Raw genomic sequence first — 13,807 nt, 5'->3', positions numbered from 1 at the left:
AGTTTGGAACTGAAGAGAAAAAAAAAGTCCCAAACTTGTGAATTGAGTGAAGGGTCTGTTGTCAATAAAGCTGATCTTGGGCTTACCTCTGCGGCTTGCCGTAGTTATTTTTCCACCTTGTATGCCAGTGTTTTTATGTGGAAGAAAGTAGACTATAATACTCTGCGGCGAGCGCTCGGAAACTGAAGCCCGACCAGTTCCCCTGCTATGATGTTTGTTTTGGGGCAGCGATCGGAGCGCTGGAATATATTGTGACATTCGCTTAAACTTCTGCAAAGTGATAAGGCCGAGCGTAAAAATCCGGGAACTGACGCAGTTGGCTCTGCTACATACTCTTAAAATTGTCGGTAATACTGAGAAACCGAGATTCCACTCAGGGGCCGCACAAGTATTACTACGTTCTGTCCGATCTCTCCAAGTGGAGCGCTTGTCGGCCATTTATTCACCTGTTTGGATGCATTTCCCTGCGACTGAAGACAATAATTGATCATTTAACATTGTTATAAAAAGTGTAATATGTCTGACGGAAATACTATGTATAATGATTGGGCATGCTCAGTGACTAGCTGGGGCGTCCTGGCATGGAGGGGGAGCTTGGCACCCCGGGGGGCTCTGCGGGCGACATGTCCTGTTACTCCGGATCTGAATGCACATTACTGTATTTCGCAGGCAGCTCCGGACAGCAGTTCTCCATTTTTTTGTTTTACCAGATGTCCAGTGCCATCCCTAAACTTTCACATCTTTTTTTCCTTCTCTTTCTCATAGTGTTGTACCCCAGACAACGGTAATCCTGAATAATGAAAGGCAGAACTCACTGGCGACCAAACTGGAGAGTCAGGAGGAGTCAATGACCAGAGCGACAGAAAGCCTGGAAAATATGCTCAATAGGTAATGTGCCTGCATAGAACGAGGTGTAGAGGCCGATGGGAGCTGGTGTAAGGCCGACATTACCTGTATGGAGGCAGAACAATGGCTAATGCAATGGTCCGTCCTCATCCAGCCAGCACACCGCCTCTGCAGCACATCGCCGGTCACATGGTGCTGTAGAGGCTCCGTTATATGGAGCAGCGGCCGATCAGAGCTGGGGTAAGGCCGACATTACCTGTATGGAGGCAGAACAATGGCTAATGCAATGGTCCGTCCTCATCCAGCCAGCACACCGCCTCTGCAGCACATCGCCGGTCACATGGTGCTGTAGAGGCTCCGTTATATGGAGCAGCGGCCGATCAGAGCTGGGGTAAGGCCGACATGACCTGTATGGAGGCAGAACAATGGCTAATGCAATGGTCCGTCCTCATCCAGCCAGCACACCGCCTCTGCAGCACATCGCCGGTCACATGGTGGTGTAGAGGCTCCGTTATATGGAGCAGCGGCCGATCAGAGCTGGGGTAAGGCCGACATTACCTGTATGGAGGCAGAACAATGGCTAATGCAATGGTCTGTCCTCATCCAGCCAGCACACCGCCTCTGCAGCACATCGCCGGTCACATGGTGCTGTAGAGGCTCCGTTATATGGAGCAGCGGCCGATCAGAGCTGGTGTAAGGCCGACATTACCTGTATGGAGGCAGAACAATGGCTAATGCAATGGTCTGTCCTCATCCAGCCAGCACACCGCCTCTGCAGCACATCGCCGGTCACATGGTGGTGTAGAGGCTCCGTTATATGGAGCAGCGGCCGATCAGAGCTGGGGTAAGGCCGACATGACCTGTATGGAGGCAGAACAATGGCTAATGCAATGGTCCGTCCTCATCCAGCCAGCACACCGCCTCTGCAGCACATCGCCGGTCACATGGTGGTGTAGAGGCTCCGTTATATGGAGCAGCGGCCGATCAGAGCTGGTGTAAGGCCGACATTACCTGTATGGAGGCAGAACAATGGCTAATGCAATGGTCTGTCCTCATCCAGCCAGCACACCGCCTCTGCAGCACATCGCCGGTCACATGGTGGTGTAGAGGCTCCGTTATATGGAGCAGCGGCCGATCAGAGCTGGGGTAAGGCCGACATTACCTGTATGGAGGCAGAACAATGGCTAATGCAATGGCCCGTCCTCATCCAGCCAGCACACCGCCTCTGCAGCACATCGCCGGTCACATGATGCTGTAGAGGCTCCGTTATATGGAGCAGCGGCCGATCAGAGCTGGGGTAAGGCCGACATTACCTGTATGGAGGCAGAACAATGGCTAATGCAATGGCCCGTCCTCATCCAGCCAGCACACCGCCTCTGCAGCACATCGCCGGTCACATGATGCTGTAGAGGCTCCGTTATATGGAGCAGCGGCCGATCAGAGCTGGGGTAAGGCCGACATTACCTGTATGGAGGCAGAACAATGGCTAATGCAATGGTCCGTCCTCATCCAGCCAGCACACCGCCTCTGCAGCACATCGCCGGTCACATGGTGGTGTAGAGGCTCCGTTATATGGAGCAGCGGCCGATCAGAGCTGGTGTAAGGCCGACATTACCTGTATGGAGGCAGAACAATGGCTAATGCAATGGCCCGTCCTCATCCAGCCAGCACACCGCCTCTGCAGCACATCGCCGGTCACATGATGCTGTAGAGGCTCCGTTATATGGAGCAGCGGCCGATCAGAGCTGGGGTAAGGCCGACATTACCTGTATGGAGGCAGAACAATGGCTAATGCAATGGCCCGTCCTCATCCAGCCAGCACACCGCCTCTGCAGCACATCGCCGGTCACATGATGCTGTAGAGGCTCCGTTATATGGAGCAGCGGCCGATCAGAGCTGGGGTAAGGCCGACATGACCTGTATGGAGGCAGAACAATGGCTAATGCAATGGCCCGTCCTCATCCAGCCAGCACACCGCCTCTGCAGCACATCGCCGGTCACATGGTGGTGTAGAGGCTCCGTTATATGGAGCAGCGGCCGATCAGAGCTGGGGTAAGGCCGACATGACCTGTATGGATATGTAGAGAAAATTGGCGCGCACTCAGGGTAATAAGGGAGCGAGGTGCAGGTGTAGTGGGCTATGACAGCCCTACGTCCATATAAAATATAGTACACCGCACACTCTGTATATATATTGCAAATAGTGAAGGATTTATTTATATAAAGTAGAATTAGGTGACATGAAAAGCGACCAAAGGTAATTATAATGACGTTTCGGCCCTGCCAGGGCCTTAATCGTATAATCGCTATAGAAAAAATAAAGAACAGACAAAAAAATACATGAACATACAATATATGAAATACACCGTATTTAAAGTCCAACAAAAATAAAGTTCCCATCCTGGATAAGAGAGAAAAATGCAAAATAAAATAGAGGGGAAAAGGGGGGGGAAAAAAGTCATAGTAACTGTAGTTACTGGCATCTAAGGTATATATTATACAGCATTTCACCTATAGCCTCTCATTATCTATGTATCCTCCCTATATACCCTCCATCTCACGTACCTCTGTCTTCTCCACAGTATATGCCTCTACCTACCAGGATCTTTTCCTCTCCTCTGTGCACATTGAAGGTAAATTGCATCTAGTAAAATTGCCCAAGTGTACTGTCATATGGTCTTGCTTCAGGAGTCTTAGCCTTACCCTGTTATCATGTTTCTAACCTCATGTCTTCCTTGCTGACATACGAAGTGTTATATATTATGGAAGTATATCAGATTACGCTACAGTTACTATGACTTTTTTCCCCCCCCTTTTCCCCTCTATTTTATTTTGCATTTTTCTCTCTTATCCAGGATGGGAACTTTATTTTTGTTGGACTTTAAATACGGTGTATTTCATATATTGTATGTTCATGTATTTTTTTGTCTGTTCTTTATTTTTTCTATAGCGATTATATGATTAAGGCCCTGGCAGGGCCGAAACGTCATTATAATTACCTTTGGTCGCTTTTCATGTCACCTAATTCTACTTTATATAAATAAATCCTTCACTATTTGCAATATATATACAGAGTGTGCGGTGTACTATATTTTATATGACCTGTATGGAGGCAGAACAATGGCTAATGCAATGGCCCGTCCTCATCCAGCCAGCACACCGCCTCTGCAGCACATCGCCGGTCACATGATGCTGTAGAGGCTCCGTTATATGGAGCAGCGGCCGATCAGAGCTGGGGTAAGGCCGACATGACCTGTATGGAGGCAGAACAATGGCTAATGCAATGGCCCGTCCTCATCCAGCCAGCACACCGCCTCTGCAGCACATCGCCGGTCACATGGTGCTGTAGAGGCTCCGTTATATGGAGCAGCGGCCGATCAGAGCTGGGGTAAGGCCGACATGACCTGTATGGAGGCAGAACAATGGCTAATGCAGTGGTCCGTCCTCATCCAGCCAGCACACCGCCTCTGCAGCACATCGCCGGTCACATGGTGGTGTAGAGGCTCCGTTATATGGAGCACCGGCCGATCAGAGCTGGTGTAAGGCCGACATTACCTGTATGGAGGCAGAACAATGGCTAATGCAATGGCCCGTCCTCATCCAGCCAGCACACCGCCTCTGCAGCACATCGCCGGTCACATGATGCTGTAGAGGCTCCGTTATATGGAGCAGCGGCCGATCAGAGCTGGGGTAAGGCCGACATGACCTGTATGGAGGCAGAACAATGGCTAATGCAGTGGTCCGTCCTCATCCAGCCAGCACACCGCCTCTGCAGCACATCGCCGGTCACATGGTGGTGTAGAGGCTCCGTTATATGGAGCACCGGCCGATCAGAGCTGGTGTAAGGCCGACATTACCTGTATGGAGGCAGAACAATGGCTAATGCAATGGCCCGTCCTCATCCAGCCAGCACACCGCCTCTGCAGCACATCGCCGGTCACATGATGCTGTAGAGGCTCCGTTATATGGAGCAGCGGCCGATCAGAGCTGGGGTAAGGCCGACATTACCTGTATGGAGGCAGAACAATGGCTAATGCAATGGCCCGTCCTCATCCAGCCAGCACACCGCCTCTGCAGCACATCGCCGGTCACATGGTGGTGTAGAGGCTCCGTTATATGGAGCACCGGCCGATCAGAGCTGGTGTAAGGCCGACATTACCTGTATGGAGGCAGAACAATGGCTAATGCAGTGGTCCGTCCTCATCCAGCCAGCACACCGCCTCTGCAGCACATCGCCGGTCACATGGTGGTGTAGAGGCTCCGTTATATGGAGCAGCGGCCGATCAGAGCTGGGGTAAAGGTACCTTCACAAATAACGATTTTGTTAACGATATTGTTGCTTTTTGTGACGTAGCAACGATATCGTTAATGAAATCATTATGCGTGACAGCGACCAACGATCAGGCCACTGCTGGGAGATCGTTGGTTGCTGGGAATGATCAGGACCTTTTTTTTGGTCGCTGATCACCCGCTGTCATCGCTGGATCGGCGTGTGTGACGCCGATCCAGCGATGTGTTCACTGGTAACCAGGGTAAATATCGGGTTACTAAGCGCAGGGCCGCGCTTAGTAACCCGATGTTTACCCTGGTTACCATTGTAAAAGTTAAAAAAAACAAACAGTACATACTCACATTCCGGTGTCTGTCCCCCGGCCTCAGCTTCCCGCACTGACTGTCAGCGCCGGCCGGCCGGCCGTAAAGCAGAGCACAGCGGTGACGTCACAGCTGTGCTCTGCTTTATGGGCGACGCTGACACAGTGCAGGGAAGCTGACGCCGGGGGACAGACACCGGAATGTGAGTATGTACTGTTTGTTTTTTTTTATACTTTTACAATGGTAACCAGGGTAAACATCGGGTTACTAAGCGCGGCCCTGTATGGAGGCAGAACAATGGCTAATGCAATGGTCTGTCCTCATCCAGACAGCACACCGCATCTGCAGCACATCGCCGGATCACATGGTGCGAAGTGCTGCCGATAGTGATGACGTACTGACTCACATGAACTAATTACCTGACCAACAAGTGTTTTGTTTGTTCGTCAGCTGATTGACCACGTGATTTCCCAGACTCGTTAATGGGGGCGAATGGTCTCACAAGCTCTGATTCAGACAATTATCGGCCAATTACTCTGTGCCCATTGGTTTGACACTAGATCTTTTACGGTGCAGGCAGTCATGTGTCTGCAGCGCATTATTTCCCTCTGTGACAGACACTAATGGCCATGCACACTGCAGTCAGGTGTGTACAATACCTGTTACTGTCTCTCAGTATGTCGCCTGCACTAATGCTGTGGATGGGAAGAGCGGGGCTCTGTTCAGAACTACACATCCCAGAGCGACATTTTCAGGGGTCCCATTTGTCTATGGGGCTGTTTTGTGTCTTTAATCGTCAGTATTTGCAGATACGATAACTTTCAGTGATTTCTGACATTTCTATTACAAGTTTATCATTCACAAGAACGCTCCAAATATTGTTTCACAATTTTTTTTTTAGATAATTTTCTCACCAGATCATTCCCTCAGATTATGAGGAGATGTGTTATTTTCTATTTGATGTCAGTATTGCACCACATGGCAAATGACGATGGTGCTATAAAACGGACATGTTTCTGCTCATGCACTTCATGAGCCACCGGGTGGTAAAGATGTTGTCTGATTATGTTCCAGTGCCAGCGGACGGAGGCACAACACTATCGTGGTGAAGGTCCCCGCCCCCGAGGACAGCCATAACGATGAAGACAGCGGGTCTGAAGCCAGCGACACCTTGTCCTGCTGTGGTCAATCAGGAAACTCCAACGTGGGGAACAACGTGACGCTTATAACCCTCAACGCTGAAGGTACGTGACCTGCTCTGTGCCATGACTGCGGGTCAGGACAGATCAGCAGATTTACACCTGCCTCCTCCTTACAGTACGCACACGTTACGCTTCCCCATCAGATAGCACAATGTTTAATCCACGCTCTGTGTGTCTCATATCTTTATTCTGGGAGGGCACAGTTGGTTCGAATATAATAAACCGAGGCATCGCCTTCCACCTCCAATGCAGATGAGCTCCGTTCAGATGTCGCAGTCATTAGGAGCGAAACCTTCGATGGCACACTCTTCTACTCACCTCCTCTGCCTATTATTGTAAGGCCATTCATTGATATTGGGGTGGGGGACAACCCCCTATAACATTTATTATAATCCGTCAGTATTTAAGGCCCAGACCAACAGGCTGAGTATACAGAGGACAGACGCCGCCGCACACACATCTGTCCCAGCTTGTTTTCCACTGTTTGATGGCGGGCATCTCTTGCCCCGGGGACTCCCGGTATAAGTATTTCCAATGATAGACCATTACTGGAAGGAATTTCTGGATGTAGATAATTGCACAGCGCGAGATCACTCGTATTCTCGCCCCCTGTCCCACCGAGCGTGTGATATCATTATTTCTTGTTTTATACTGCTGATTATAAAGGCACGGATCACTCCAATGCGTGTCGCGTTTCACGCCCGTGCCTCCAGCCCGCTCTCGTGTGACGGGGTTCGGCCGTATGTTGCTCACATTTCTCCATTCGGGGGCGTTGGTTCTGTGATTGCAGATCGGCTCCTCTGGCCGGAGGAAGACTCTTGTATTAACTTTCCCGCTCGTATTTGACGTGTCCAGACCGCACTTGGCTGCAGAGTGGTCGGGTATGGTTTCCATCAGAAGAGACAGAAATGCAATGTTTGACTGATTTGTCCTTGGGCAGCAAGCACACTGTAAACATGGCAGCCTGCGGCAGCGCTCGCTCTCCTCCTGCGAGTGTAAAGCACAAGTCCCTGAAAGTTTATATCTGCACGTTGGGGTGTCGGATGCGTTGGGTGGTTAGTGGAAGTTTTCGAGAGCGAGTCCCGCGGCTGGTTGCATTGCTAATCATGCCAGGACATTGGCACAAGTTACTCTTCTCAAAACAAACACTTGCGTTGGCAAAGATCTGCAGGAAATTCAGATCGGGACGTTCTTGTTTGCAGTTCGGTCAGCCGCTTACTGTTTTTAATTCATTTTTTTTTTTCTTACAATGTGTGAGAGGCGGCCGCGAGTTACGACTATATATCATAATTTGAGCAAATTAGCAAATTCTTTGGCAGCGCCTTCTTAAGGATCCTGGTGTTTCCTCGCTTTTCCACTTTCGTAATCCTGGACCTCCTCCATTGTACATTAAGGCAGACAGTATACCGGATGTAAGGCGTGAATCCATGCGGGGTGGGGGAGCGTAAAGACAAATCTGAGAGTGGTTTGTCCGTGTCGTGTGACGGCCGTGGTCTGTGTGATTTCTGTATAAACTATTGCCGTTATAAAGCACCTTTCCAAGCAATTGTTTTCTGCCAGTAATTTCCACAACTGGAAGGCATTACTCTTCCCCGGCGTCCCTCAAACTGCGTGACCTAGAATCGGTGAGAAAGTCGTACGGCGAATCTGCCGGAAGAAGAGAACACGATAATCACAGGATACCCAGCAAGTCAGAGCACTTATCACACGGCAGCTCATTTTACGGGTCAGACGTCGTGCGAAAGAATCAGATTTTCCAGCATTAATCATGATAATCCTCCAGCTCTGTCTCTCAGGTAGGAAGAAAAAAACTCCCTCATGGAACATCAGGCCGGATCCGCCAAGCCATCCACTTGTTAGAAGGACGTCGGCGGCCTCCTCGGACGTTATCTTCTGACACCAGACAAGCCGCGTTTCTGGCCTGGGGTTGGATTTGTTTGAGTCGGCCTTGATTTTGCATAACTTGTGGTAAATCACACGTTCCAGTGCTCTGGGGCTTTTCCATTTAAGAAAAGACTTTGAAGTCTTCCCTGGATTGTTTTTAATAAAAGCATGGGAATTTCTAGTTCCACGAACAGTCCCCTTGTCACTTCCGGCCCCGTCCATGGCCGTGGCGCAGACCTCCCCGGTATTTATTTTTCTTTCAGAGTCGGGTTAGACACTGGCTGATGTTCTCATAGGGAGAAGCCAAACCCTTGATGTGAGAGGGAGACGCACGCTCCGACAGAAAGCTCAAGAAGGTCAGACGAGCGACTTTTCTTTTTCTTTTCTTTTTTCTGGAATTTCGGGAAGTGTAAAATTAGCCTCGTTAATATGGTATTATCACAGGAATGTTTATCGAGTGCAGTTATCATGCGTTTATTTATATAAACTGGTACCATACCATTTACCATGATTAAAAAGAACAAAGTATTTAAAGACCCCGCCACAATGGCCGACATCTTCACATCTAAGCACCGGTGCGATGCGTTGGACATATTGTTCAGCCAAGAAAGGCCGACTTGGGCCATTTTCTAGTGATCCGCACGTCCGTAACAAATACCCAACAGTAGCAAAAGTTTTTGGTTTTTTTGAGTTAGTTGAAAAGACGAAGCTGTGGGTACAAATCCAGACCGTAGATTCCCAACAGAATCGATGACCAACATGGCAACCTTCACACCAACCATGGACCACAAGTTACCCAGAGATCCGTAATGTAAGGGACATCGTACGACAGGTTATTCCCATATATGATCAGATTTCTCAGACGTCGCTCAGTAACTTAAAGATCCCAAAATCTCCAGGTGCGCAGACCACATTATGACATGGCGGCTACATTTGAGGATGGACGCACGGCCCAGCTGTCTCCATTGCTTTGGTCGTATGACCGTTCTGCCGCGACATTGCTCCCCTTTTGCTCATCCAGTGGTCCCCCGGTCCGCTTTGTGGTCCCCCGGTCCGCTTTGTGGCTCCTCTCTTTTTTGAATAGGAAGTTTTTAATGCAGTGGAAATATTTGCTACGGTCTGCTCCGTGTGCATGGTTACTTGGCACGTGGTTATTCTGCGCAGATGTTTCTGGCCTTTTATGTGCTCACTTCATATGTAAATGTCGAGGAACCTGCCAATCCATTAATATTTCTTGGGAGCGCTTTCCTTTGGATGCCTGTAACAATCGGCTATGAAATATCTATTCGGGACTTATGAGCAATTACTCGCCTCCCACCCCTGCAATTAAGTGAGGCTGCCATCAGCTGCGAGAAATAAAGCGAGCGCCGGCCGCTCACGTCGGATCAGACAACGCGGGGGTTATCAGCGAGGTGCGATCCATCCGGATTATGCAGGCCACCACTTTAATCCCCTCGCGGGTGTATCCCTGCGCCGACTCGAGGAGACCTTACAGTAAAGCCTCTGTCATTGTAGAAGCCGCGGTAACGACACCGGACGGCGTCCAACTGGCAGACGCCATTGCAGTCAGTCCCAGGTGTTTTGGTGACTTCATTCTCTTTATGCTAGAAATGAAATAATACAAAGTCGTCAACACCTAAACCCCTGTAGTGGTTTTTTTTTCTTTCTTAGGGCGAGCGACACACGGGGGCCCTGAGAACATGTGCATCTGGTCATCATCCGATCGCAGTAATTAGGGCTGCGATAATAAAAAGCGTGTAGTGGCCCGATGTTTTCCCTATTGAATATTTTATGCATCTGAGTAAAATGTCTTGAAATTCCCCTTGGTCGTGATATTTTACTGGAAACTGTCCTAAGTGATTGATGTTCTGGGCTGAAAAGTTTAGTTTTTTTCTCTAGATTCTCCTAAGTGTCAGTAGCCATTCCTAAAAAGACCCCTTTCCAAATGTACAGAACCCCCCTCCTTTCCCATGTCCTAGGACAGAGGGGTAACGGAGGGCTGATCCCTGTTACAGGACCGCCGGTGAGGGATAACGGGGCTCAGAGGACCATCCGTAGCCAAGACTTCCCAACCCAAAAGGACTGAGTGTTTGCAATTGGCGGCAGGTGCCTTATTTAGGATTATTGCAGCCAGTCCTCTGCGGATGATGGATGCGCTCTGTCACTTTAGGTTCCTGCTGTGAAGGAGCCGCTTGGACCCCGGTTTTTGGCTCTTCATATCTTGCTCCACTTTCTATTCTCATTTTTGCCTGCAGCTTCTTGTAGCCCCTGGTTATTTCCACTGAATCGATGCAATTTCTAACCTTTCGTGTCCTCTAGAGCAAATTACATCACTTTGGTTCCTAATTTGATCAGATCCTGTCCAGGGTCAGCGGTTTGCACGCAAAGTTAAGTAATCCCACGTGCATCCGGCTCCGCCGTGCGTCTAATTGGGAGCTTTAAATGTACACAAACCAGTCCCCGTCGTGCCGGTCTGTACCACGGCATCAAATCTGCCCCTCTACTCCAGCAGCCGATGTTATTTCACATCTGTGCATCCGTGACAGGCGGCCGTGAGTCACCATCTTTGATTGACATGTGAATTTCTATGGCTTACATTGATTAATCATCTGTCACTGCCATCTCTCCTGCCTCCTCTGCCCCCGGGGGGCCGGCGTACTGGATATTTTATGGCCGATTCCATTCTCCATACATAATAATCATATTTAGAATTTCTGCTGCTCGTCTTCTCATCCAGATGTTACGTTCTCCGTCTATTTTGTTTTTTAATTATATTGGAAGCCAGTAGTAATTCCTGCCCAATAATCTTAGTGTTTATAGGCACTGTAAATAGCTGATCTCAGAGGAAAAGCGTAAGAAGAATTGTCAGGGCGGGGCGCACACTTTACAGCCATAAATGACACTTTCCAAGCCCCTTATTTAGATTTATCGCTGTCTGAGATACTTGTGAGACGCGACTTTAACACTGGGGCTTCTATTTCCTTGGCTTTTTTCCTGCATTTTTCTCAGAGCGAGAGCTTTGTTGATATATATATATATATATATATATATATATATATATATATATATTTATATTGAGTGGTATGTTGTCGCTGATCCTAGTAACCGCATAGCACTTTGGATTCTTGTAACGCTCGCATATAGCACTAGCTTCTACATTAAAAACCTTTGAGATCCATTTCATCATCACAATATATCTATATTTTGTATTGCTGATTTCCCTGTAACTTGGGGCTGCTAGATCAGTCCCAGTTACAGGGAAACCTGAGGTCACTGTAGAGGGTCTCCTGGCAGCTGGTGACCCCCTGATCGCTGGGACTATTACTGTTTTCCTGATCGGTATACACCACGTCTACTCTGCCATCGCTGACCGCTCGCTCCTGCGAGGACAGAGGCGGCCGGCAAGTAAAGTATGGGATGAAAATGGAGACCTTAGCGAACCCATGTGCTCCTTGCAGATGTCCGAGCCCCGGATCCTAGATTTAGAAAGTTCCAAGCACTGAATATTCTACAATCTGAGGGAACAGAGATAGAATAAAACTTGACGTTTCTCTATTTCATCTTAAGAAATGCACAAGTTACCGCCATGATTTAGCTTCCATTGGCTTTTATCAAGCCAGTAGCAATGGTCCCGACACCATTATTCATATATTCGGGGGAATGAGGTTAGCCCAATGATTTATAGAAAGATAAGAATATATTTGTATCGGGAGCATAGAAAGAGGCGGCTGCCATAAAAATAAATCCTCATGAATGAAAGGAGGATTCACAGCCATAAACCCCGAGGAGCTCAGGAATCCCCGCCGTACTCCTGTTCTGAGCCGCAGGAATCAGGCTGGGAAAGAAGCGAACGCTTTACACTCAGTAATTCACCATCATTTACAAGTATGAATCGGACTGATCCCCTGTACATACGAGCGGAGAGACATCCCGGATAATGTCTCTCCTGGGATAACTCTCAACATCCTCCTCAGCCGCCCAAATAGCTGAAATCACCATTCCCTTATCTGCATAGTTATTCTTCCATCTGCGCCCCAATCCTCCAAAGGATGCCAGAGGCAGATTTACAATGATTCCAGATCAGGAGCCGATCTTTAAAAGTGCTGAACCATAAAGTAAAAAAATGTGAATTCACAGACAATTGTGGACAAACCTCTCTGGTGAGAATGTGACGATTTCCAGAAAGGCACATATATATTTACATGTTTTATCATTGTAGTGCTTCTCTCAGTTTTTCTCTTCTTTACAGGTTTCCATTATTTTATTGTTTACCAGATGTTTAATTTGTGTCGCTTCGTCCCCTCATCTGTGCGCCGTGCTCCATGTACACCGTGCTCCTTGTACACCTGCGCGTTATACTCCTTGTACACCTGCGCCCCGTGCTCCTTGTACATTTGCACGCCATGCTCTTGGTACATCTTCGCTCCTTGTACATCTGTGCGCCATGCTTCCGGTACATCTTCGCGCCGTGCTCCTTGTACATCTGCGCACCGTTCTCCTTGTACTTCTGTGCACTGTGCTCCTTGTACATATGCATACAGTGCTCCTTGTACATATGAGTGCCGTGCTCCTTGTACATATGCATGCAGTGCTCCTTGTACATATGCATTCCGTAGTCCCTGTACATATGCACACCATGCTCCTTGTAATCTGCGCTCTGTGTTCTTTGTACATCTGTGCGCCGTGCTCCTTGTACATCTGCGCGCCATCCTCTTTGCACATCTGCGCATCGTCCTCCTTGCACATCTCTGCGTCGTGCTCATTTTACATCTGCACGCCGTGCTCCCTGTACATTTGCACGCCGTGCTCCCTGTACATTTGCACGCCGTGCTCCCTGTACATCAGCGCTCCGTGGACCCTGTACATATGCATGCCGTGCTCCTTGTACATATGCACGCCGTGCTCCCTGTACATCTGCGCGCTGTGCTTCTTGTAATCTGCGTTCCGTGCTCCTTGTACATCTGTGCGCTGTGCTCTTTGTACTCTGCGCTCCATGTTCCTTGTACATCTGTGCGCTGTGCTCCTTGTACATCTGTGCGTCGTTTTCCTTGCACATCTCTGCATCGTGCTCCATTTACATCTGTGCACCATGCTCCTTGTACATCTGCGCATCATGCGCCTTGTATGCTATGCTCCTAGTACATTTGCACTATGCTCCTTGTACATGTGCGCCTCGTCCTCCTTGCATATCTGTGCTCCGTGCTCCTTGTACATCTGCACTCCGTGCTCCTTGTACATCTGCACGCCGTTTTCCTTACACATCTGCACGCTGTCCTCCTTGC

General features: G+C 49.0%; 1 protein-coding gene across 1 annotated transcript in view; it reads left to right on the top strand.

Moving 5' to 3' along the window:
- Positions 1-13,807, top strand: part of BANP (BTG3 associated nuclear protein) — a 369,258-nt gene that overhangs the window by 124,612 nt on the left and 230,839 nt on the right. Inside the window, exons 5-6 of the mRNA XM_069739403.1 lie at positions 766-888; positions 6,514-6,683. Coding sequence (XP_069595504.1) covers positions 766-888; positions 6,514-6,683 — 293 coding nt within the window. The remainder of the gene's footprint in view (positions 1-765; positions 889-6,513; positions 6,684-13,807) is intronic.

This window comes from Ranitomeya imitator, chromosome 9 (assembly GCF_032444005.1).
Source record: "Ranitomeya imitator isolate aRanImi1 chromosome 9, aRanImi1.pri, whole genome shotgun sequence".
Taxonomy (NCBI): Eukaryota; Metazoa; Chordata; class Amphibia; order Anura; family Dendrobatidae; genus Ranitomeya; species Ranitomeya imitator.
Note: the sequence above shows the minus strand (reverse complement) of the source record. Positions and strands in the feature narration are given on the sequence as shown.